At 35.9% G+C, this 27,879-nt stretch overlaps 1 protein-coding gene across 6 annotated transcripts in view; it reads left to right on the top strand.

Annotated features, from left to right (window-relative positions):
• The window catches only part of pigs (GAS2-like protein pickled eggs), a 418,326-nt gene that overhangs the window by 341,133 nt on the left and 49,314 nt on the right, over nucleotides 1–27,879 (top strand). For all 6 annotated transcript variants that reach the window (XM_073971921.1, XM_073971917.1, XM_073971920.1 and 3 more), the window contains one exon: nucleotides 4,544–4,818. In XM_073971921.1, the coding sequence (XP_073828022.1) occupies nucleotides 4,544–4,818 (275 nt within the window). The remainder of the gene's footprint in view (nucleotides 1–4,543; nucleotides 4,819–27,879) is intronic.

Genomic DNA, 27,879 nt, shown 5'->3' with positions numbered 1-27,879 from the left:
TCCTGATATACCTGGATGGGGGAAGACTATTTACAACATTGTGGCAGGGATGCTCGCGGAGGTAAAACCCAATCAGGTACTGCATCGAGGGCATCTCATGACGCTGAAGCGCAAATAAAATTGTCGTCCACTCATGAAGCTGGCCCACTGGTGGGGAATTTTGTCAGGTTTGAATATTTTGGCATTACACAGCTTACCATACACCGGCCTATTGCTTTAATAAAACTTTTTTGTCATCATCGCGAATTCTGCCGACCAACGACTTGTGGACCTTATTTCCACTTTTGATCTTGTAGCAATTAGCAATGGCTTGGGCGGACGACTTAAACATGTTATCGAACATTGCACCTAATAGCTTGGGGTAGTTAGTGGGGAGCCTAATTTCAGCCGTCCATGGGACGAACAGTGTGACAGTAGATTTAGCGGCGGATATTTTCATATTCTTCAGATCAGGTCAGCTATATAGATATTTAACTATTACATATGTATGTATGTCATCGACGATAGGACCTGACGACAAGATTATACAACCATTAGCATACATTTTGGCCCAGCGCCTTGGATGAATTCGCGTTTCGGATGACATCTGTTACATCGCTCAACGTAAATTGTGGTGGTGTCTTCTCGGCTGGGAGTGTTCTCATACGGCGTACCCCACTCCTCCTCCCCTACTCTTGGGGTGCTCTATAAACTGTCGGTTAAAACAACACGAGCACCTCTCCGGATCCGTCGCCGTTTTGACGTTGACAGCAACAGCCATTCTATCATTCATCTTTCACGGATTCGAGATTTAACCGTTACCTAAAATTTACTCAATACTGTACCAATATTGCCTGTTTTCAGGTGGTCTAGCCACTTTGTTCGCATAGCCTGTTGACTTCAAGATTATTTTTTCAAACTCTTGGGCCTTCAGTGTTTGTACGACGAAGTTCATTACGTTGATTTCCTAGTCCCGTCGGCTCTGCTGGGAAATTTTGCCTAATTTAGGGTATTTGACCAGCAGGTATATATCGAGCGACTGCAACTGTGATGATGTCCATAAAATTCATGCAGCTACACTAGAAGCAGAGGGAATGCGCAGCTCTACGAAGCCGTGATTGGTAAATTCACTGAACCCTTGCCAAATCAACTTTTCAATTGTTGAGAAAAGTACGCCTGACGGAGGTTATGAAGTCGGGCGGATTGTTGACGGAGACGGTGATAGGAAGGTGGTCCCAGTTAAGCATAAGTACTTGTTGCCAGGACACATCATTTATCCGACCGGGTGCCCCAATGGCGATGTCTGGCGAGCTGTGGAAATCTCTTATCCTCGTAGTAGCGTCTTCGATCACAGTGCCAAATGTGGAGCGATCAACTTGTTCGGCCAGCATTGTACCGCTTTGGTCATTTTCTAGGATGGAATACCAAAGCTCATGATGGGCATCGAAGTTATTGTCCCCAAAAAGTAACCTCTGGCATTTAACTAGGCCACAATTATTCGTCAGCGGTATCTACATATTAAGGCACTCTGCCTCGGCAGTCCTGCATTATATTGCTACTCGGTCACTAGAGTCAAGCTCTAGCGAAATAGGTCTGTGGTGGACAGACTAGTTAGTATATTAGGGTACAGGATGCTAACTTTTACATATGTTTATGTTTTTTTCTTACAGTAAACACATCCGATACAAGGTATCTGAAAGAATTTTGTCGATATGTGCATCCATAATGAAGTTATAGCTCTTCAAATATGAAAAAAATTTCCCAGGTAATCTAAGGCGATAATCATATGAAAATAAGGCGACATTTAAAATAACATTTTCTGAAAAATTTGTTGATAATACTAAAAGTTTTGGATGGGGATTTGATGAGTGGGCTTAAAAATATAACGTTTTAGTACAAAAAGTTGACATTAACTGCACATGGGCAATGTAGCGTTATCAAGAAATCAAAATTTAAATTTGATAAAAAAAAATTCAAAATTCTTAATATTTAGTAGAGCAGATCTTTTGATTGCCACCTTGGCTCCTGTTTTCCGTTAATTGGACATATCTTCCAAATCAAAATGTGTAAAAACATTCTGCCCATCCTTGCAACCTTCTGAGATATATCGGTTCAGATTTTATATAGCCCCCATATATATCTTTTCCCAATTTTGCTACAACTCGTTCAATTTTGATCGAATAGCTCAAAATTTACCGAGTTATAGCAAAATCGGGGAAAGATATATACGGGGGCTATATCCAAATCTGAACCGATTTTTGTGAAAATCGGTAGAGCTACTCAGGGGCCTAAGAAAATATTACATATTAAATTTGAAGGCTATTCGATCAAAATTGACCGAGTTAAAGCAAAATCGGAGAAAGATATATATGGGGGCTATATCCAAATCTGAACCGATATGGACCAAAGTTGAAATTTTTCATTCCTATGCCCTTACAAGTACTTGTGCAAAAATGCATCAACCTAGGTCAACTCCTTTTATTTTTGTCCACTTTTGTATGGAAGCGGCAACACTGTGCGTCGTTTGTTTTTGGGCAGACTGAAGGTGTGTTTTGTATTCCGACGACGACAATGAATACGACGATGAAGTTGGAGACACACTAGATGTTTTGGTGCAGCAAGCAGCAACATAACTCCTATTGCAGATATCTTCTCTCTCTACATTAGTGATTTTTTCTCTATATTAAAAAGAATTTGAGTGTCCTAGCCGATACGCACGTTTCAGGGAACTAAACTCTTCGTGAACTACTCATCACTTTCGCTCAAGTTTCTTTATCACCATTTAAAGCTGGGTACACATTGTCAGTTTTAAATGCCGATATTTCGCAATTATCGATAACTGTCAAACCGTCCAGCAACCACAAAACATTTTGTGGTTGCATGATGAATGACAAAAATGAACGGCCACACTAGCAAGCAACAACAAAGCTGTCATTCAAAACTGACAATGTGTACCCAGCTTAACAAGGAATTGCACTTCGTCAGCGTATTCTTAGGATTATTCTATTGCAGAATGCCTGAAGTCGATTAAATATACATATTTTGATACTATACATATCAATGAGTGCACCCCGATTCATATTAGCTCAATGATATGGAACCTACAGTTTATCGCCGAGTCCGAACGGCGTGTCCTAAGACACCACTTGCAGAGAAGTTTTACATGGCTGAAATACTCAGGAAATGTCGCCAAAATACCTGAGTGCCGAGTGCCCTAATTCTAACTTATACGATATTTTCAATGAATTAGGCTGTTCGTGAACTATCAAACACTACTTACGACACTGCGGCTACTTTTGCTAACCTAGTTTAGTCGCTGTTTTTAGTGAATCGTTCAATTGAACAAGTCGGTTCGGGAACTATTCAACACCACTAAAGGCCAGAGTGGTTTAGTTCACGAACGAAGTAGTTCAATTTAACAATTAATTAAAAAAAGCGAACGAACTAGGTCAGTCGAGCGGAACGAGCGATAAAGGGAGGAACGATTAACGAATGAACGATTACCGGCCGAGTTCAGCATGTTGCTCGTGGAAGCATAAAATATTTTTTTGCTAGCGACTTCAATGAAACATTTTCTTAACATACGTATCCAATCTTAGCATCATGTGACAAGATCAGTCCTGGCTTTCTAAAAAATATTGGAAATATCTACTGATGTCGATTACTAAAGAAACTGCTTCTTTGCTGCTTTGAGCATTAATTTCCTATTTCTTGGACATTTGAGTTAATTTTATTGATATTCGTCCTTTCTTTAGTTAATATTTTTCTTTCTCTATATTACTGAGATCTTTATATTCCGTTCTCTATATTCCCAACTAAACCAAAAGAAAAAGTTTAACTGAACTATCTGAGTCGTCCTTTTCGAAAGTTACTTCGTTTGTGAACTACCCAACACCATTAACCTAGCTCAGCAGCTCGTTTTAGGGAATCGTTTTATTGATCTAATCAGTTCGTGAACTACCCAATATGACTAAAGACACTGTAATTAGCTCTGTTCCTTTACGTGCAAGAATCTTCAAGTTTTACCACTTTTTACTCGAAAAGCGTTCCTTTACTTCAGACACCATACAATTCATATGAGTGCAGTTTACAACTTATACTACTTTTGTCGGTTTTCCCATTTTAAAAGTAAAGGAACAGACCAATTATTTTGAAAAGGCGTTCATATTTGAAAATCTGAAAAAACAATCCAGTCAGATTGCAGATCCATAGATGTGTATGTATTCGTCTATGCCGACGACGTATTTTTGACGTTTTTATGTTACAATCGAAATGAAGATTGTTTTGAAAGTCCAACAAACGATCTAATTTGGGGTAGAACAAATCATTGAAATTACTGAATTCAGTATTTAGAACTGTGAAAAATATTTCTAAAATATTTCTACAAAGAAAATCTATACAAAAAAGATATAATCTTCATCAAATTGTTCTTAAGTCAAACCTTTTTCAGAATAAAACACTTTCCTTTTAAGGTGTCATATTAACAATCCTTAATCTCACCGTTACATTAACTAATTCCCATTTATTTTTATTATTGTTGTTGTTGTTGTTTATGTTTTCACAGGTATGTTAGCTCCAATGTTAGTTCAAATGGAACGACAAATTGATCGAGAGATAGCCGCCGACAATAAAGCCAATGGCATTGGCTGTGGCACACAAACCGAATGTGATGGTACACAAACAGATTTTGGCGTGGGAACTGAAACTGTCGGTACTGAAACTGACATTTTCGACGATAGTGACAGTGAAAATGAAGATGATGATGATCAAGGTCCAATGTTAATGTACGGCCCACAACCACAAATCATTACAAATGATTTGAAGAGTCTCGATGAGATGGTAAGTTCAAACCAAAAAATACATTAACACATTTAAAAACAAAAATATTTACAAATAAACGATAACTTTAAAGTAACTTAAAGACAAGAACATCTTCAGCAGATATTTACTTCTTCTATCCATTAAATAGGTATATGAAAAAATATTATTTAAATTGCACTTAAATAATATTTTTATTAAAACGTTTAAACATTGGTCTACAAATAAACTAACAAACCGCCGTAAGCAATCAACTAAGTTAGCGCATGCGCCACCACCATTTGTACATATCTGTGTGGCTGTCTGTCTGAGTTTTGTATTTTTATTTTAAACGACTTTTTATTTGATGAACCATTAACGCCACTTTACTGTTCACTTTTGGAGTTTAAATGCTGCCAAAAACAATCCAAAAAAAAACGCTGGTGTTACTTTGATGGATGTTGTTGTGCTGTTGTTTAAACCTCAAAACGATAATTTAATGACCAGACGGTGTATCGCCTGTACATAGAGTTAAGATGCTTGTTGTTGCTTTTGCCACAACAATGTGACCTTGCTGCTGGTTTTTTGCTTAAAATAAATAAAAGAAACTTCTACATAATGTTCGCGCAAGATGATTTATAATGCGTTGAAGGAAAAAGTTATCTATTTCAAAAAATTTGGAAAAAAAACTACAAAGATTTATATAACGAAAAGCCTACCAGAGTTAGGAGATTTAATTATTCAAGCCATTAAAATGGAGTTGTTACCCTTTGCGAAATGTGAATAGAAAAATTGTATTGATTTTGTCACCACATACATTTACCATGTGAGTAGTGACACTGGAACTAGACATTTGACATGTCACTAATGACTTTGGAACTAGTATTAATAGTTGCTAAAGTCTTACTTGAAAATATATTGAAATAAGTAAATCAGTATTTCATTAGGGATCATATAGAGACATCGGTACCAGCTCTGTCAGCATGATATTTCCCAGTGAGTCAGTAGTGACTCTGTTGGTTATCCAGCTACCGATGAATGAATTATTCTATTGCTATTCTATATCCACGACGGCGGACACCCTAATGCTCTTCATAGTCCACAGAATTTAATCCAGAATTGCATTTTTATTCTGGCTATAGCTTTTTGTATTGCATATTTCATATTGTATTGAACAAACAGAAATAACTCTGAGTGACCTAGTCCCATTGCTCTTTTAAGTGAATAATTCAAGTGAATGGTAATTTTTTATTAAAAGGTCTGTACGATAACTTCGCAAGTAAAAAGTATGTACTTGCAAGTACTCAGTAACTTCTCTCCACTAATTTTACTCACTCGGAGCTAAAAATTTGCAGAATGTTATCGAACAACAATTTGCAAAAACTTGCAAGAAGTCAGCTGATTTGACAAACAATAAGTTTGGCGGATATGATTTAATTTAACAATCGAAGTTTGATTACGAAAATTATTTGATTATCCATTGCTACAAAAATAATTCTCTTTCCATATCATAATTTAACGGCTGGCCGTTCACGTAGTGTTGCTGGGATTTGATACCTTTAAAATAAAACAATCACCACAAACTACAAAATAAATTATTTTACAAAATAAGTAGTCTTCCATAATTTATTTAGTTATCTCTTCTCTTTTTTATCTTGTAATTATTTTAATAACCAAATGTTTGTTTATGTTTTTGCTAACAGTAAGTTTACATTTACGAAATCCACTCGATTTCAACTGTCAATTCCATTGCTTAAACGTCAAATGAAATCCAATGGATTTCAGATGAGTTTTCGAGTGGATTTCGTAAATGTAAACCAAGCATAAGAATTGCAAAGTCCGCCAAATAACATTCGAATTTAAATCAGCTGATCAAACTTGCAAATCCTTACAAGGAAAATTTTGCTTGCAAAAACTTGTAAGATCTCAGTAACAAAAGTCTCCAAAACTCTCCAAAATTCTCTCACAATTATCTCCAAATTCGCTCTCTTTTACTTTACAAGTTTGTTATCGAATAGCATTTTGTAAAAGTTTTTACAAATTTGTACAAACTTTTGGGTTATCGTACAGACCTAATGATTTGAGACGAACAACTGTAGTGAGATTCTGTAACTCATTTTTGCTGTTACCGACAAAAATCGGTAAAATTTAATCGCAGAATTATGACTAAAAACATAAAGAAAAGTTGGCATGACAGTTTATGTCGGTAGAGGCTAGCGACTACTTTTTATTCATCGTTAACTTACCGAAAAATTTCGTTAATTATCGAAATTATAAGCATTTTAATTTTACCGACAATTATCGATAACAGCAAAAATGAGTTACAGAATCCCACTACTGAACTTGATAGTAAACTTTGAAAACATTAAAAAATTTATGTCCTGTTTCTCTAAGACGATTCGAATTCAAATTCGTTCAAACTACTATCAATCTTCTATTTTTTTACAAATATTTGAATTGTTTTTATTTTCAATCAAACAAACATTTCCTACAATAACAGGAGGTATGTTTTTTACATATTTGTGCATACCAACTGTCACTTTTTACAAATCTGAATTTTGTACACATGGTGTGAAGCATACAGAAATTTCAATGCATCAAAGTGTTATGTGCATACATATGTATTTTTTCGAATAGAACGCGCTCTATTCTCGTCTGTGCAACCAAAACCAAAGGTAAACAGCTGTTTTCTTTGTACGATATAAATAAAGAAAACAACAGAAAACGAATGAAAAATAAAATTATGCCGTGCAGAAGGAATTACATATGGACGAAAAAAACGACAGTTGATATGTATGAATATGTAAAAAGCAGAACGTGTGAAAACTGCATTACCCTGCGTTTACACATGACAGGACAGTTGAGTTCATGTATTGATTGTCAAAAACCCAAAGTTGCCTGTGTGACGTAGGCGACCCGACAACTGTAAAAACAGTTGTAAAATTTTGAATGAAAATCATCGATTTCTTTTTATTTTCCGTTCACATATTTTGTTTTTGTTCATATTCTTTTATTTTCAACACATTTCAATTATTATCTCACTTATTTAAAAAAAAAAATGTCAAAAATTTGTTAACCCGGCTGTCTATGAAAAAATGATGGACAGCTGGAAGACAGCCGACCAATGTATGTATGTGTTAGTAAATCAGAGTTGCATTTGCAGACAAACTGTCTGGTGTAAACGTCTTGTTGCAGAAACAGGCCATAGACGTCTGTTCCAGAACCTTCAAGAATCCGCAAATTTTACTACTACAACAAATTTTCCTTTATGATATCGAAAACATTAGTAAAAATTGGTAGATTCTTGCAGTTCTGGTTCAATAAAAGAACTCAATGTGGAGAGCTGTTTTAAATGAACTAGAATCTACAACACTACAATTAAGAACGGGCTTCCTATGATTTTGTTCCGAACTACTGAACTTCAGAGTGAACTATGAACTAGATTAGAAAACTAGTTCAATCAAAAGATCTAAACTGTACCAGCAGAAAGTAAGCATCTACGGATGCAGTTAATTGGAGATGAAGGAGCTCCTTCTCCTCTCTCTCCCAAAAGCAGTGAAAGTTTCGTATGAAAGTTTCACAGTGCACAGTGGTTCCGCCCGTGGACAAAAATCGAAAAATTGATGGCGACAAATTCTATTGCGGTTGAAATAAATATTCTCTAAACATATCATATTTTTAATATCCAGCCTTATTTTTGTAAATTTACAGCGGTTATACGCCAAGTTAAGTCGAAGAAGTTGTGATTTGTATGTGAGGCCTTAAAAACGAAAAATACATCCGCAAAGCATTCGTAGGTTATGAGTAAAATTATAAAAAATTGGAGAAGTAAATGTGCAATTTTCAAAATGAAACTTATAGGTGAAGGCATTGGCAATGTTTTTACAAAAAAAAACAGATTCATAATTCGTTTTCTAACTTCATTAAAAATAAATTCTTAATAAATGACTTTTTCTGTTATTTTTAATATAAATACAATTAATTTATGTTGAGTTTTACTAATGTTGTGAGCATTTGTGAGTCTCGAAATTTTTTTTAGAATGCAGGGGAAAGTCTCTTGTTTACGATTAAAAAAAGTCCAGCTGCCCCCATCTGCCACCCGCTAAGTTATTCCTCTTACACCACGACCGTAAAATCGTTAAAATTCCGAAAATCGGGAGGTACGTTTATATGGGAGCTATACCTAAACTTGGACCTATACTGAACATTTTTGGCAAGGAGGTATATTGCTCACTCAGAACTCAAAATGCAAAATTACAGCCATATCGGTTGGAAAATGTGGGTAAAATCGTCAAAATTTCGAAAATCGGGAGGTACTTTTATATGGGGGCTATACCTAAACGTAGACCGATATTGACCATTCTTTGCATGGAGGTATTTAATTCACTCAGAACTCAAAATGCCAAATGACAGCCAAATCAGTTGGACAGTTTCGCTAAAAATTTTAAAATACCGAAAATCTGAGGGTACATTTATATGGCGGCTATACCTAAACGTGGACCTATATTGAATATTTTTTGCAAGGAGGTAGTTTATTCACTCAGAACTCAAAATGCAAAATAACATCCAAATCGGTTGGTTAATTTGGCTAAAATCGTCAAAATGCCACAAATCGGGCGGTGCCTTTCTATGAGAGCTATATCCAAATATGGACCTACATCCACTAAAAATGGTTTTCTTTCTTTTTGGCGTGTTATAAACCTATGTTTAAAATTTGGAGGAGGTAGCTCGATTAGAACTATTTTTGGCACTCTTTTCCATACAAGTGGAACCACTGTGCAGTGTGGCTTTAGAGTAAATTGTATGAAAGCGTAAACAAACATGTTGGCATCTTGAAGAATTTTCGGCCAAAATAGAGTTGTAGTTGTGCTACTTACGTGACCTGTAGTGCGATTCTCTAACTCATTTTTTGAGTTACCGACAATTGTCGGTAAAATTAAAATGTTTATAATTTCGGTGTTTTCGGTAAGTTAGCGACGAATAGAAAGTAGTCGTAAAGTTCTACCGATAGCAAAGGTGTTGTCAACTTTTATTTGAAATTTTCATTCATAATTTTGCGTTTTAATTTTACCGATTTTGTCGGTAACTCAAAAAATGTGTCAGAGAATCGCACTACTGGTAAATAGATCTTGATTGAATGTATAACGCATTATACATTTAACTTGTTTTATAAAATATTCATCATTTAAGTTGTCAATTCCATACAATATAAATTACGCAAACTCACAAAACACCTGTTTTAAGTGCAAGTGTAAAATGCGTTTATAGTATAGTTATACGTATAGTTTAATTTTTACTCAAAGTTTTTTTTTTGGAAAATGTTGAAATTTTTCAGAGTTCTCTCTTTTGCAACTTTTACCATTAACAAGTTTGGGAACGAAGCTAGTATTAGATGTTAAATTATTGCGAAAGCTTACACTTTTGAATATTTCAAAAGTGAGCAATCACATTTATATTTTCTTGATTTTAAAATTCAAATCAAATAATTACAACAAACATTAATTTATGATGTCTCTACAAGTTACACTGCAGCCCGGTTATCTACCTCTCTGCTTAACTGCCTTTCCCGTTTTATTGCCTCAGAACCCAGCAAAATGCTCGATGCCAAAGATGCTATTCAAGAATGGCTGCAAGTGAAATGGAATGTCATTTTTTCAGCATCTTCACTCATTCTTTTTACAAGAGCGTGACCCCCAAAAGATGCAATTCATTTTCAGATGCTAAGCATGTCATCTTTACTAACTCGATGGAATGGCATCTTCAACAATTCTTTGGCATGGCATCTATACCAATCCTTTGGCATGCCATCTTAACCAATTCCCAAGAATAGCATTTTCACTAATCTTTGGCATGTCATTTTCACCAACCCTTTGGCATGTAATTTTCACGTCTTGTTCGGAAAATGAAAAATGCTGTATTGAAAAATGATTTTCATTTTTATACCCTCCACCATAGGATGGGGGTATATTAAGTTTGTCACTACGTTTGTAACTACTCGAAATAATCATTGTAGACCCCACAAAGTATATATATTCTTGATCAGCGTGCAATTCTACATCGATATAGCCATGTCCGTCCGTCTGTCCGTCTGTGGAAATCACTCTAGCGTCCGAACGGATTGACGTAGGTTGATGAAATTTTGGGAAAATATGTTATATTTACGTAGGACTTGTGGTATTGAAAACGGGCTATGTAGATCCACGCTTTCGTATAGCCCCCATACAAAATGACGCGTCGTCGTTTTAAGGAATCTTTAAGATATTAGGTCCATTTTACCACCGAATTGATTGTAATTTGGTACTTTGTGTCTCCAGAGGCCAAAAAATATTCCTACCAAAGTTGGGTTATATAGGTCCACGTTTTGGTATAGCCCCCATATAAGGCCCCATATAAAGTACGCGTCATTTTAATATATTTTGAATGTATTTGACCCAATTGACCACAGAATTGGTTGTAATTTGGTATTTTATGTCTTCAGAGGTCAGAAAATATTCCTACTAAAGTTGGGTTATATAGGTCCACGTTTTGGTATAGCCCCCATATAAGGCCCCTTATAAAGTAGGCGTCATTTTAATATATTTTGAATGTATTTGACCCATTTGACCAAAGAATCGGTTGTAACTTTGTATTTTGTGTTTCCAGAGGCTAAGAAACATTTTTACCATAAAATGTTTATATATGTCCACGTGTTGATATAGCCCCCATAATACAATATCTCCCGATTTTCGATATTTTGAACGTTTTAGCCTCATTATCACACCGAGATGGCTGAAATTTGGTATTTAGTCTTCTTTAGGCGTATAAAACTTTCCCCCAGAAATTTGTAGGTATAGGTCCACGCGATCATATAGCCCCCATAGAACGGTACCTTCCGAATTTCGGTATTTTGAAGGTTGTGGCCACATTAATCCACCGAAATGGCTGAAATTTGTGGTGGAGGGTATAAAAAGTTCGGCCCGACCGAACTTAACGCTTTTCTTACTTGTTTTATTTTATTAATTCAAAGGAATTAATTAACTATAATTTATTTATCATCATAAAGTTTACATCTATAATTGCAGTTTGTTCTCGTTGTTGTAACATTAGTTAATATGTTTGTATTCTCACTTTTCTGCTTAATCTGACTCTGGGTCTATCAGTCGTAAGAATGTGGCTATTTCGCTATTTATATGGTTTGTAACCACAAAGCTGCAAACTTAAGTTTCTTAGCAGGATTGGTAGGACAATTGAAAAGGAGCAGTGCGTCGTGGGGGCCTGTGCTGTATGCTGGGCAGATGTTTTCCACGGTGTCATCAGTACTTGCCCTATAGGAATTTTGACGGCTGCACCATCCCAAGCGTATTGACCCAAAACTACTCTGGTTTGTCCTGACAGCTGGCGCTTCTCAGCTGCGGTAGATGGTGGATGTTCTCCAAGGACCGCATTCACACGATAACTGTTTACTGCATCTGCGACTGTATTCGTGTGAATGCTACTTAAACCTGGTTGAAAGGTTTGTTGATCTAGAGGATCTCTCTTGTAACGTTAGACTTCTCTTTCTAGATTATGAGCAAGGCTTGCTCTGAGTGAGTCCTCTGCTAATATGGAGATGGAGATGGCCTTCAGCGCAGTTGTTGTGCTGCTTAAGTTATTTCTGATGCTGGAAGAACTATAGCCACAAGGGTCCTTGCTACGGGCGACAAAAGCGAAATCGGTTTGTAAGTTTCACCTTTGCTGGCATCCTTTTCGGGCTTCAGTGACTGGCCTATTTTCCAGACTTCGGGAACGATGTGTTTGACAAGCGACAGGTTGTAAATTTAAGTGAGAAACTTGACTTCCGGCCGTCCCAGCTGTTGCAGTCTAAACACCGCGGCTGCACGCAACAGAGTTTACTTCCTCCGCAACAGGTTTTGATTCATCTTACAAAAGGATTTTACTTCCCATCAGTGCAGTGCAGATTTCGACGTTGACTCCAACTGCAGATTACTATTTCGTGAATTTTATTTTACAACGTTTTGGAAATGTTTGTTGTTTTGTAGGGATCTACAAATCGACTTGTTGAGCAGGGTTCTCTAGAGCAGGCAAGGAAACTTTTATAATTGGTCTGTTTCTTTACTTTTAAAAATGGTAAAAGTGGTGAACTGCTGTCATATAAATTGTATGCTTTTAAAAGTAAGGAAACACTTTGCGGGTAACCTCAGGCACGTAAAGGAACACGACTAATACCAAAGAGTGCAGTCCGACTCTACTTTTAGCTCAATGATTGGGACTTCCTAGCATAATAAATCTTACATTGCTTTAAACGTACATATTTAGATAAATAAAAGAATATATACATGTGTAAAAATAAAAAAACAAGATTCATCTCTATTGGAGCGATGGAATGGGTTCAAATGCTAAGGAAAAGATTGGATCTATCACGACTTCCTTTGAATTGGTTCAAATGCTGATGAAACGATCGGATCTTTCACGACTTCCTTCGAATGGGTTCAAATGCTGATGAAAAGATCGGATCTTTCACGACTTCATTCGAACCAATGCAAAAGATCCAGTGAAATCATAGCATCTCATGGAACACTTCCATAAAATTTAGCTGGGAACATAAATCCCCAAAGTTTTTTCATATAAATAAGTTTAAACACTTCCGGTTAACTACTTTTCTATAAGTACCCAATTCGGACATTTACCCGTCAAATATTTTCCCTAAAAGGAACATTTAATAATATTTTTATCGGTTTATTACCCGCACTGTTGTATTTCTGAGATAATCAAGTTCGATGACATCCTGAATTGTGATGAAGATGTGAAGCGTTATGTTATGGTGCTTTGCTTACTGTTGACGACTAAATTTCTTATTGATTAAATAATATAACTTGAATATTTTTAGACTTAAAATGAACTATTCTACTATACACCGTTTTGTTTTTTGACAATTATGTTCTAGTTTTTGTCGTTATTGGTAAGGTTGAGATCAGATTTTTGTAACTACCCACATGAGGTAGCTATGCGGGATTTTCGTAACTGCCTTTCCCGCATAACTGCCTCAATTTTTTCGAATTTTATGAGAGGTAGTTAACCGGGGTGCAGTGTAATTCAAAATTCTGAAAAATTAAATATTCATTGTTAAAGAAAAATAATTATGTTGGCTTATTTATTGTTCTCAGACAATCATACAAATGTGATAATTCCAAAGAATCTTTTAACAGTCAGCATAAAATTAAAACAATTTTCTGTTAAACCCAAACTTTATCCCCAAAAAAGAAATTGTCATTCTTAGCAAGCATTTTTTCATAAAAAGAACTGACTGATACAACAAATTACTTACATTATTGTTGACATTAACTGTTCTTTTTTCCAACCGATTTTGATCTATTTCTAAGAATTGTTGTCCGAGGTGAAATTAATATTTGTCGTATGAAACCATATATCATGAAATGAAATCATAACGAAAGTAATTTCTCTTGGCCCAAAGCAGACGGACAGACAGACGACCACTGACCACAACATGCAACCTCCAATCGAACCAGCCAGCTAGCCAGTCAACCAACCAACATTGTGACAAAACAATGAACTATATTCATAAATTTTCCTATGAAATCGAATTAAAGTCACGTTTTATGGTTAGGGCGCGCGTGCCTATATCGAGGAGCTATCAAGCAGCTCCATGAGTTGTTTGCATTGAAGCCAGAAATTTGTGTTTCTTTCTCTGCTGACAACCGGAGGCCACAATAAATGAAAAGTGCAACCGCAACAATGTTTGGCACAATTCTTTCTTTGTTTATACATACAGTATGCAAAGTTCATATTCGTACACCCCTAAAAAATTAATAAAATCGTTATTAATTCCATATTTTATGTGCAAATATGAAATAATTGATGGGAATTACCATAACGAAGAAAGATTTAAGAATAACAAAACAAATTTCTAATTTATTCCGTCATTTACCTATAGATGGCGCCTGTGTGGGTGGCAAAGTTCGTATTCGTACACCTATAAGCACTATACATTTGGAGTTTTTAAGGATTTTCAAAGCAATATACCGCAGATTTTTGTTCTTTTCTTCTTTTGGAATGCCCCTGCTATAGAAGTATGTAAAAATAACGGTAATTTTATTAAACGTTTTGCATGAATAAAAAGTCGGACGAATATTTGAAATAATTAAGAAAAATGTGCTAGATATGATTAACTATTGCAATTTATTCCCGAATTTTGGACGAAAATAGCTAATACAGTCCTTCTGTACCAATATTCGAGGTCTAATATGAAAATAAATGTTGTCAGCGTTTGGAAATGCAAAGAAACGTAATCCGGGCTTAGGTAAAGTAAACACATTTTTGGTTTTTACTTGGTGAAAATCGCACGTTTAGTTTCATATTTGACATTAAATGTATTGAAGTTTTAGAATACGGTTTCGAACATCACTTTATGTCAAAACATATCGGAAATTACGAGGAATAATAATTTTTTAAGGATGAAAATTTCCCCGAAAATAATGCATTTCTTCAAAAGGTTACCCCACGTTCTTTCCTGGACAATTTACTTCAATCTTTTGACATTTTTGCACTCATTTTGGATGCTTCGGTAAAGAATTATAATTTTCAATAAGTAAAAACCATTATTTTCCCAATTTTGGCAGCCATAACCCTCGTTCATAGTAAGCGTAGAATTCCAGTCGTACGCGTACAGTATGAAAACTTGTACAGTTTCATTTTTCTTCATAATTTCTCACAGTTTTTGACATAAAATGATTTTCGAAACCGTATTCTAAAACTTCAATACATTTAATGTCAAATATAAAACGAAACTTGCGATTTTCACCAAGTAAAAACCAAAATTGTGTTTACTTTACCTAAGCCCGGATTACGTTTCTTTGCATTTCCAAACGCTGACAACATTTATTTTCATAATAGACCTCGAATATTGGTACAGAAGGACTGATATTAGCTATTTTCGTCCAAAATTCGTGAATAAATTGCAATAGTTAATCATATCTAGCATATTTTTCTTAATTATTTCAAATATTTTCAAATAATAAAATTACCGTTATTTTTACATACTTCTATAGCAGGGGCATTCCAAAAGAAGAAAAGAACAAAAATCTGCGGTATATTGCTTTGAAAATCCTTAAAAACTCCAAATGTATAGTGCTTATAGGTGTACGAATACGAACTTTGCCACCCACACAGGCGCCATCTATAGGTAAATGACGGAATAAATTAAAAATTTGTTTTTTTATTCTTAAATCTTTCTTCGTTATGGTAATTCCTATCAATTATTTCATATTTGCACATAAAATATGGTATTAATAACGATTTTGTTCATTTTTTAAGGGTGTACGAATATGAACTTTGCATACTGTACACACATCGTCACATAGGGAATATCAATAACCATCATCCTACTGCGGAACTGTGTGCCACTAAACCACATGAACCCACAACTAACACGGTGGCCCACATTGGCACAAACCAACTGAATGAGATCGCCACACTGATTATCTATTTGCAAACTGTTTTCTGCGGCAAAAATGAAGTGGTGAAATGAATTGAGCTCAAAGCCACACACAAACACACACCAGTTAGCCAGCCCACCATTTGCAATAACCAAAATTGAATGCAATAGCCATGAATGCATATCCAAATCATGTTGTTGTTATTATTTTAAAACATGTAATTGTTGTGGAAAAATTATGAATATTTGCATATCGCAAAATAATTACAGATCATGAGTGAGGATTAAAAAGTAGAAACGAGGGTTTTTGATTGGTCATTACATTGGTCTGATACATAGATGTCAATTTTGAGGAAGGAGTAACATGGACATGTCATGTTTTTTACATAAAAGAATGGGCAATCCATGTATGAGAGGTTGTATTTATTTTTTAATTATGGGGTTTGCTTTAATCCATTTGAATATTAGTTAATATCTGTGTATCTGTCTGTCTGCCTAGTCAATTTTATTAACATGTTCATTTGATACATAACAACGTTGTTTAGCATGCAAATGATTTAATTTTCTGTAAAAACTACATTCAAATTGTAAACCAAAAACATATTGGGGGAATGTGCATTATATTGATTTCGAGCTCTCTAACAACTACCAGAGACAAAGATGGAACAGTTAGATTAGGTTGTAGGATGCGCAGCTGTCGTTGATTAGTGACAGCCACTTCACTCGGAGGCCAGTGGTCCATTGTGCTCATCCTGAAAAAAGATTGAAAAGTGCAGGGACAGGAAAGATGTAGGAGAGAGTAGATATAACAGGGAGTTAGGGAAGAAATTACTTGCTTTTCCTATGTCTTGGATGACCTTCCGCATACCCACTTAAGAAAAAGATACTATCGCATACGCTCCAAACAGTGTGAGTCTTTTGTCTGAAAGTCTTGGACACGGAAAAAGGAAGTGCTCCATTGTTTCAATCTCTTTCACATCCACACTTAGCCTGCAGTACTCAATGTTGTTGTCCTTCCATTTACTTGTCACAGATCTAATGCTGCTATGGCCAATGATGACCCCTACAATAATTTTGATCTCCTATTTACGTAGGGAGAGAAAGGAAGCAGTTCTACGCCCTGAAATTGCCAGCCGGATTGACTTCGATACCTTGCAGATCAGGACCTTACGGGTTTCTCTGGGTAGAGTTTGCTAAGGAAGAAGCAATGCGGTGGCTTGATACAGTCCTCCGTCCTAACGTCCGATGACTGGGAGCCTCGTCTTGGCAGTTGATCAACTATCTCATTTCCCTCAACATTGCAGTGCCCTGGTCCAAACAAAGCATAACTGCTATGTTGCAAGTTTTTAAGATAAACCACAACTAATAGCGAAGGAACCTAATGCATTTAAGGCAGTTCGACTATCCGCGTATACCGTGACTATCCTCCCTGCAAAGTCCACCTTTCCCTCTATTAGTTGTAAGTCTTTTAAAACTGCAAAAACGTTAAGTTTATACAAGCTCCGTGTCTTCTTCCATCTTCGTTCCATCAGTGAAGTGGTATCAGGAGGTGGTATGCCCCACGTCTACCCACTTCGATTGGGGATTTCGCCTACCTATCCGCTGTAGGACGCTAGCATTTTCAAGCCGTGAGCAACGCCACATATTAAGCTCCTTTAGCCTCAAAGCACATCGGGATGCTTTTCAACTATAAAATCCAGATAGATTCAATGTTTCCTGAGGGGTTCTCTTTACTGTTGATTTCCCTTTGACATAAGCATGTTGCAAGGTGCTTATGAGGTCCCGATTTATCGTATTTTTAAGTCCAGCAGCCATTCTAGTGTTTTCATAAAAAAAGAAGATACTAACCGGTTTATAGTCTTTCGGTTCCCAGGCACTGCAACCTCTTTCCATAGTGCCGTTACTTAATAACCCATCGACAAAAACCCTCTCGTTAGCGGAGCAGGTTCTATTCGTATCCACAATATGCAGATATGAATTTTTATCCTTGCAATTGGGAAAATGAGTACTTGTACGTCTAGGGTTTCTAAAGCAGAGTTTGTCCACGTGCCATCGTTTCGCCAGATGCTCCCAATAGGTTTGTGATCCTTTGAGATCACCCTGCGAAATGTTGCAGCTGCGTTAACTCCTTTTATTAACTCACTGAAGTTTATCCAGGAATCTCTTTTAGCCTTCCTAACTTCGATTTTATAATTATTGAAATAATCTCTATATATGTCCCTATCTGTATTAAGTTTGGTCCTGCTAGCCTTGTTGTATGCCCTCCTGTTCATTTTCCTGAGGTTGCACCAAATAGATTCCCCTACCAGGATATGATAATGAGCAAGACTTCTCATTACGGAGAACACTTGTGACTATTTCAACATGTCTGCCAACTTCCCTTAATGAATGTAGTTCTGACATTTCACTAAGTCTGGAAATTGCCCGAGAATTTCGCTTAACCGGTTCTACAGGGGATCATGTGAGACGGTTGCATTTTACTTCTATACTAGACTTGAACGTGTATCGCCCTGTGAATTGAAAATGAACATTCCTCCCAATACCCTTCAGTCTGTTATGTTGCTATTGCTGTAATGTTCTTTTGTCTGATTAATCTGGCTCTGGGTCTATATCCAATTCTACGAATGTGGCTGCTTCGCTGACATGAAAGCACAACTCTGCTGGAGTTAGTTGAGTAGGTTTGGCAGGGCAATTGAAAAGGTGTAGTGTGTCATCGATACGATCCTATAGGAAATCAGACGGCTGCACCATCCCGAGCGTAATTGAGCTAAAACTACTCTGGTATATCGTGGCAACTGACGCTCCTCATCTGCGATAGATGGGGGATATTTTCCGAAGACCGCATTCACGCATGGTATCTGCAACTGCATTCGTATGAATGTTATTTAAACCTGCTGATAGGCTTGTTGATCTAGCGGTTCTCTCTTTTTTATCTTCATCCAGTCTGTTATTGAAGTATCCTCCAAATTTGTCTGAGTGAGGTCTATTATCTCCTCCCTTACCCTATTTGGAAAGATGGTCGTATTTCCCCAATTGAGATTATCAATTAAAATGAAATCGAATATGGACCACTTGCAACCCATTTCTAAGTCTAGTCAACTAGTTTGTGCACCAATTGGCCCCCGACCCACCGGCATGCTATCCGAGGCTAGCATAAAGGCCCTTCCCGAGCCTTCTTCCAGTCTCTCTACCGTCGTATCACTATTATTAAAATTTTAGACTTGAATAAGATTTAGACTTTTTTTCGCTACAAGTTCTTACCTTCTCCCCATTTAAAGTGTAGAATATGGTGTATCGCCCATCGTTTAGTCCAGAAACCTTATTTTTGTTCATATAGGGTTCCTGAACCAAAGCTATGTATATTTCGGATGTTGCTTACAACAAGAAGGAGTTTGGCAGCAGCCGCTTTGCAATTGCTCAGGTTTATTTGCATCAATCAGAGACCTTGCTGCCTAAACTCTTTACTGCGACTACGGGAAGCGGAACCGAAGCCAACCGTGCCCGAAGTTCAGGTCTCCCTTACATTCCTTGATAAAGTTCGAGCTCGTACTATCCATTGTGAACTTCATCACCTTACACTCCCATCCTGGAAGGATTTGACCAGTTTCTAACTATCGGTCTGGAGGCCCCTGTTTTGTTTCCTGATTAGCTTCAACACCTCTGCCACACCCGAACAGGGAGGCGGCACCCATGTCGTAGCTGTAACCCTAGAAGTATCTGGTAGGTCGCTAAGGAACAGATTTTTAAATACTGTTCTGAAGTGATCATAAAGGCACTCTTGACTTTACCAGTCACTCTTCCAACATTACATTCTCTCATAATCTCCTATACAGTGTAAATGTGCTACAATTATCGGCGTGCATAACCATTTGGAATATGTTGGAGTACGGAGTAGTGAGTAGATGACACCTATTTGCCGTAGTTGACACCATTTTTTTGCATACCTCCAATATTTTTATTCATTGAAAATCCAATTGCTTAAGCTTAGCACACGATCATGCAAAAAAAACTGGCAATCTCATTGAAGTGCACTTCAGTCTTTTTGTCGTTTTTTTCTCGTATTTTGTTCCTTTATTTTTTCTGTGACAGAGATAAGAAAACCAGAAAATACATTCATGTTTATTTTCATGTTGAAATGAAGTAAATTTTGAGATTGAAGCAAAATAATAAAAACAGCGAAAAAAACATCAACAATAATAACAACAGAAATGTGTTAATTCCATGTTGCGTGCTTCAATACACTTAAGTAAATGCTCTTGTATTCATGAAGTGTATGTTTACGTTTTTGACGGCTTTTCTTGCTGTACTGTGTGTGCAACAAAAACTACAAGCAAAAAAGTCTTTACAAGAAATAACTATACGTAACTATGTATTTCGCCAGTAATAAAAACATTATGTTACATTATTTTTTAGTTTATTTTTTGCGGATTTTGTTTATATTCCTTCCCATATGGATTTAAGTATGTCTACACATGTAAAGTTCATTCATTTGTAGCAATTGATTACTTAAGTTTAGACTTCTTATTGTTGATGGCAGCCATATAAACATAGCATAAATACAGAGAAAACATTTTATTTAAATTTCCTTTTTTTAAAGCTACGCCTGAAGATCGGCTTAACTACTCGTGAAACGTAGCGTAATGGTTGAATGCGTGGGACTTCGGTAGACTCCTAATTTTTCAAGATATATAATAGGTCTAATAAGCTCAACTCGAAAGAGAATTAATTAAATATCACTATGAATGACCTTCGCCTTAATAAGGCAAAAATAAAAAAATAATTTCAGCATTAGCCAGGCTGGGATTCTAACCTGGGTCTCCGACAACTGAGTGTCAAGGTTGCCGGCGTCTTAGCGTTCTGAGCCACCATCAACTTGTCAAAACTTTAGTAGACAATAATTGATGATCAAAAATCTTCTGATATAGGAGAGCAATTACTAATGACGTTGGAATAAAGAATCTATAAGCAATATCAATTCACAAAATATCATCTGCAAAGATCACAAGGATACACATCTAAGGGTATGTTTGCACTGGAGCCTAAAATACCCTCAGAACAAATTAATAAATTTATAAATTGCAATCCTTTAACTGAAAACAGCTGTTTACACTGTTGGGCGTTGATGCCAAAAAGTTCAATTATTTGTGATTTCATGCTGCAAACCACACCAACGCACAGATTTTGTGTAATTGTCTATTTATGGTTGTTTATTGTCAAAGCTTCACGTAAAACTTTACTCCAACGTTTATTGTGTTTTCAGCTTTCGGAACAAGTTGATGTAAAATTAGTAACCATCAGTATAAATCTCCTAGTATCTTATTGTAGATCGAAAATTGTCAACAAAATTAATTTAATAATCGAAAACTAGGCTTGTAAATACCTCATCTCTAACAACAAATTCAATTTAAAAATATTTAAAAACTTATACATTATCTCAAAAACCCATCGCAATTTGAAACCAAGCCTATGGCATTTAAAATGACACATATTTTTCCATTAGCAACCAGTTTCAAAATAATTAATCTTTAAAACAAAATATAATTGCCGCATTAGTTAAACACAATTTAAACGTTTAAAACAAACAAAAACAACAACTACAACAAACCGCGACCAATAAAATACAATTTATGTGACAGTTAATTTGTTGTTCAACACTTGTCACAGACATTGTTTTGATTTATACAATAACACTTTGCATTATCAGAAATCTGACATCTCATTGAATGTCAAAATGTGTGTAATGGTTTGGCTTAAAGGCTTAACTGTCATTTTTGTGAAAAAATAAAATTAACTTACAAACTATTTAAACTAATTGGCATAATTGTCAGAAACAAAATCACATCACCCGAGGGGTGTTGGGTGACAGTGACAGAAACAGTTCACAGTGTTGTCAATTATGTTAATGACAGTGAAGATACTCAATACCAAAAACACATTAAACCTTATTTACACGTCCACCGAAAAACAACTATTTTGACAAAAGCATGTCATTTATTTGACTGACAAACAGTCAAGGAAATTGACAATTTGCTATAATCCATTTGATGCAAATGTGGTTTTAATAAACTTAATAAGTGCAATTTAATTAAATTTAAAATTATAGTACGTTTACCAGAGTACGTAAAAATACTTTAAATAACATTTCCAATCGTTTCGTTTCGTATTTTCCATAGGAACAATACAAAACGAAACATAACCCTCGTTGGCCGAGCTCGCTGTTTAGTTTTGTTTATATTCGTGAGTGCGAACAAAACGAAAAGCGAAAAGTACTCAACTCCACAAGAACAGATAGAAAACGGAATAGTACTAAACACATGTGAATAAATCAAAAACGTTTGGTGGTTGATAAAATTCACTGTGGATGCTGATTGGTGGTTGATAAAATTCACTGTGGTATGCTGATGCTATCTTATAGCTCATTTAGACTAGCCATAAATCCTCGACTGGATTTAATAAATCCAGCACAAATCTCATTGCATTTAGATATACATTTTGGAGGATTTAAATGGCAGTCAGCTGATTTTTGTCCATAGCACAATTACCAAGGTAGATGTATCATCCCATCTGATCGAATTTGAAACGTCAAAAGAATTTTTTGTAAATTGAATTCGTCTCAAAAAACATACGTCAAATTACAAATTTATTGTTTAGTACTGAAAATGTTAGCACATTATGCTACTAATGCTAACTAAAGAGCAAATAAAGAATTATTTTATCGCAGTTTGTCCATCTAAAATAAATAAACGAATTATTTTATCGTATAGACATCATAAATATTAGTCTTTGGTTGATTAAAATCAACTTTGTACATCAAAACAAATTAAATTTTTCCGCCTTGTTTACAAAGTTTTTACATTTTAAATTATTTTTAGTGTAGCAATTCACCGATGCATCTACCTTGTTTCTTGTGCCAGCTTGCAACTTTTTGTATTTTCTAGCAACATGTTGCAAAAAAACAGAGTTGTATACGAGGATTTATGCCAGATTTAAAACAAATCCACTCAATAGGAGGATTTATTTTTGTATGGGAAATCTGGTAGATTTTGGCTGGATTTAGCAAATAAAACCTGATAATGTGCTAAATCCGGCTAATGAAGTCATATCTAAATGGGCTCTTATAGGGTTGTTAAGCAATCACATGTGTGTGTGTCTGAGTGTGTCATTGACAATACGCACGGCAAACGTTTCCCAAAAATACTTCTTGTTTCGGTGGTGAATAAAACAACACGGCAAAGCATACCCGAAGTTACATTTCCGCAATCGTACGGTTTCCATCTTTTTACATTGAAAAGTTTGTGTTTTTGTTTTGGTTGTGAGAATGAAACGATTCAGAGAAGCTGAAAAGTTTGTGGCTTTGTGTGATTGGTACGGGAATCGTTTTGTTTGTTTCCGTTCATTGACGTTTACTTTAGCTGACTATAGTAGTTCTTATCTCGGCCCTAGGTCATAAAAGAATTGTTGGTAACGAAAAGGTAGCCAACTACCCAGAACAAGATGCTTCTCTAATGAACTTCCAAAGGTGTCAGTCGCAACACCAATGGGAGTACTTAAAGGGGATATATTCAACATCCGCAAGCTGAGCTCAGCTTTGACAGAACTGAAACATGTCAAATATCAAAATCTGCACGGAAACGTTACAACATCAAATGTACAAAGTCTTGATTAGCCCAAAATCGACAGCATTACGGCTACTGTCGCAGCTAAGGACATGAAGAAGAGGAGGAAACGATTGAGCGTATCCTCTTTTCCTGCCATGTACAAATGCAAGGAAGAGTTAATGCTCTAGGACAACAGTTTGTTCATGAATTTGCTGAGACAACCGAACTAGGACTGTGAGACCATGTGAGATTCTCCTTTTGGTGCAATTTAATTTAATTTGAAATTAATCTACGTTTACATATACGTTCATTATGGTGTTAATCTATTTTAATTTATTTATTGCATGTTTACATATATTTTATTAATAAACATATTCAAATTACTTTTTAAATAGTTAGATCAAATTAATCTGATCAAATTTTCGAAATTAAAAGACATAAATACTCAAACCAACTCCAAGTTACCAAACAGAAGCTTTAGAAGTTGCTGTTGTCTTCATTAATGTTGTTTAGTTTTCCCAGAAAATAGTTTTTTTCCTGGCAGAAGTTATTCATATTTGTTTACAGTTCACAATTTGTATGCAACAGCGTATTTTTATGGGATTTTTTTTTATTTTATGTTCTGCGGCACATTGTCCGTTTATTGTGTTCCCAATGTTGTGTTGTGGAGGACAGATGACGAACAGTGGGACGTTTTTACATGTTACTTATTCCAGACATCTGTGTAACTTTGAGTGTGGAAGTTTTCTCCGTTCGACTCGTATGTCTGGCTGTACTGCGCCCTTTCTGGCTTTGGTTAACTTTTTTCATCCACGATTTCTTCAACAAACGTGTCGATCTTCTACTATACATCTACAATTGTGTGCCATATACCGTCGAAGGGCTCGTATCCCTATGCCTTTCTGACGAAGGCATCTTTATCTATCCTATTGAAATACAAAAGCAATCCTTGTAGCTCGATAATTTTTATGTAATCGATATCGGTAGGCCGGCACAACTTGTGTTTCATACAACACCGGTTTTCACGAGAGGTGGTTTTGCTCTTAGATTTGTTCACCAATAGATATTATTCTTCACTTTATTTTAAAAATGTTGTTCTTCGTTTTATTTATGGCGGTGCAGAGGAAAATAAAGTCATTAATTACTCCAATTGTATTTTTCAGCGTCCATATTTTAGTCTTAGTCCACTGAAAGACTTCCATATTAATACATATCAGACTCTAAATCGCCTTAGCGCTTTTTAAATAAATCACGATTTAATTTGAGATTTTTAGGGGTTGTTTAGGTTTTCACGATTTTGCTTAGAAACCGCAAGTCCTATCAAAACAACAGTAAAGAAAATATTATAGCTATGAAAATTCTCTACAAGACTGATCTTTATGGTATTCTCGTCGGTTTTACAATTTTTGAGATATAGAAGTTCAAATTGGGACAATTAAAATTCAATTCAATTCGGTATCGCCCCCTTATAAAAAAATGTCATGACTGCAAATTCCCAACTTAAACTTATACATCTAACAAAATGGAACAACTTTGGATAGGTTACTTAAGCCAGTCTTGTAGAGAATTTTGACAGCTTTAAGATTTTCTCAGGTCCCATATCGATAAAACTTACCGTATTTAAGCAAAATCGCGAAACCCTAACAAAAAACCTAAAAATGTAAACTGAGCTCCTTTATCTCAAAAATGGTACAGGCTGGGAACAAATGTTAAACGTCAATCCTCTAGAGAATTTTCACAGCTACAACATTTTCTTTAGCTCCATTTCGATTGGACTTGCGGTTTCCAAGCAAAATCGTGAAAACCTAAAATACACCTAAAAATGTGAATTTTGACCGCGATTTATTTAAAAATCCCTACAGCGATTTTTTCTTGTTTTTGGATTTTTCTCATCTATGAACACTGCTGTTTCAGAATTCACAAAAACTTTCCCTGTGTAAGCGGTTTTCATCAAAAGTTAGTTAAAGCGCACACTTCACGACATTGTTTTATAAGGGGGCGATACAGTCAGTGCATTGTCCCGATTTGAACTTCTATATCTCAAAAATGGTAAAAACTACGAAAATACAATAAAGGTCGATCTTGTAGAGAATTTTCATAGCTACAACATTTTCTCATTTTCCCATTTTGATAGGACGTGCGGTTTCTAAGCAAAATCGTGAAAACTTAAACAACCCCTAAAAATGTCAACTTAAATCGAGATTTATTTAAAAAGAGCTCCGGCGATTTTTTTTTTTTTTTTTTTTTTTTTTTTTGATTTTTCTAATCTATGAACATTGTAGTTTCAGAATCCGCAAAAACTTCCAAGGTGTAAGCACCATCCATTTAAAATTGTTTCAAGAGCGCCGTGCTCACTCTAGCGTCCACAAAAATTGAGCAAGAAAGCTATATTTTTGCAATCGGGTATTTTTTCCAAGTTCGAAGATGGGCTATTTCGGACCACTTTTTGGTATAGCCCCCATATAACGGTACCTCCCGATTTTCGTTATTTTGTGGATTTTAGCTACATTTTTGACCGAACTAATTTAACGTTTGGGGTTCCCAGTGGTCACAGAACATCTCAACCAAAAACTGTCAACATAGGCCGATGTTTGCGTATAGCCACCATATAACGGTACCTCCCGATAATCGGTATTTTGAGGATTTTAGCTAAAATTTTTGACCGAACTACCTGTAATTTGAGAGTTGAGGTTCCTGGTAATCAGAAACCACCTCCACCAATAACTGTCGGTACCTCCCGATATTCGATAGTTTGAGGATTCCCATTGGTTATACAACGTCTTCACTATATAAATGTCAACATAGGTCCATGATTTGGTACAGCCCCCATATAACGGTACCTCCCGATTTTCGGTTTTTTGAATTTTAGCTAGAATTTTTGACCCAAGTATCTGCAATTCGACATTTGAGTGGCCAGTGGTCACAAAACTTCTCCACCAAAAACATAGGTACACACTTTGATATAGCCCCATATAAGGTTCCCTACCGGTTGAATACATTTTGGTTTTTTTTTTTACCTTATTTAGGCATCAGTGGTTACGCCTAAAATTGTGGACAGGAAAGAAAATTATTATTCCATTTTTGTTCAGAATATTTTATAGTGGAGGGTCTAAAAAGTTTGGCCCCGCCGAACTTAGCGCTTTTTTACTTGTTAGTAAATAAAATAGTACTGCAAAGAAGCTATAGTTGAACGGCTTCTAAGAAGTAGAAGCTTGAGCTGTATTTGCTCTCTCAGTATTGAAATGTTTTTTTTTTTTAATCAGTTTTTATTCTATCAAATTAAAAACAATCCCACTGTGCCATATTAGCATTTTAAAGTCTCTGTGAGAATATCCATTTAAAAAAAGAATCTCCATTTAGAAAAATCGTGACATTAGGTCACAAAACCTACTCGACTGAAGTTGTAATAATTATAATTTATGCACTCACGTGTAATAACATTACGTTTCTGTTGCTATTGCTGTTGTTGCTGTTTCATTTTTCTATGCTTCTTCCTCTTGAGTTTGTTGCAACAAGCAGCGCACTTTTTGTTATGGTAGTTGTGATTATGTTGCTTTTGTTTACAATGTTTTCCCATTTTTCGCCTATTGTTAACGTTGCCCGCCCCTACGTTCTTCTTCTATCTTTTTCGCTTCCTTTGTGTTATTACGTTCTGGTACTTGGCGGCTTTGAGTGCATTTACGTGACAAGCATTAAAACTCCACGAGGTTTACTTTTCCAGAGATTTTTCATATAATGACGACTTACATACTAAGAAGTTCAGCGTCACTTGCACACACATGTCATTCATTCCATTCCTTTGCATATTCCAGTAATTCATATTTATGTTATTCTCTTTCTGTTCATGCACAAATTTCCTTATGCGTGGTTTTTTGGATTTTCCTCATATCTGTTTTCCCCACATTTGTTTTATTATGAATTCACGTTTCGGGCTGTTGCTGCTCCTGGGAAATTCATTCATTATTTATTAAAATGACAGAAACAGAAGAACCCTGTTGATTGTCGGCATTGGGGTCACTGGTCGCTGGTTACTCCTCGTTCTTTTACTTTTGTTGGCAGGCAGAGAGTGTACAT

The sequence above is a fragment of the Musca autumnalis genome, unplaced genomic scaffold (assembly GCF_047663935.1).
Source record: "Musca autumnalis isolate F117 unplaced genomic scaffold, ASM4766393v1 scaffold_3, whole genome shotgun sequence".
NCBI classification, from domain to species: Eukaryota; Metazoa; Arthropoda; class Insecta; order Diptera; family Muscidae; genus Musca; species Musca autumnalis.
This window is presented reverse-complemented; position numbering and strand designations above follow the sequence as displayed.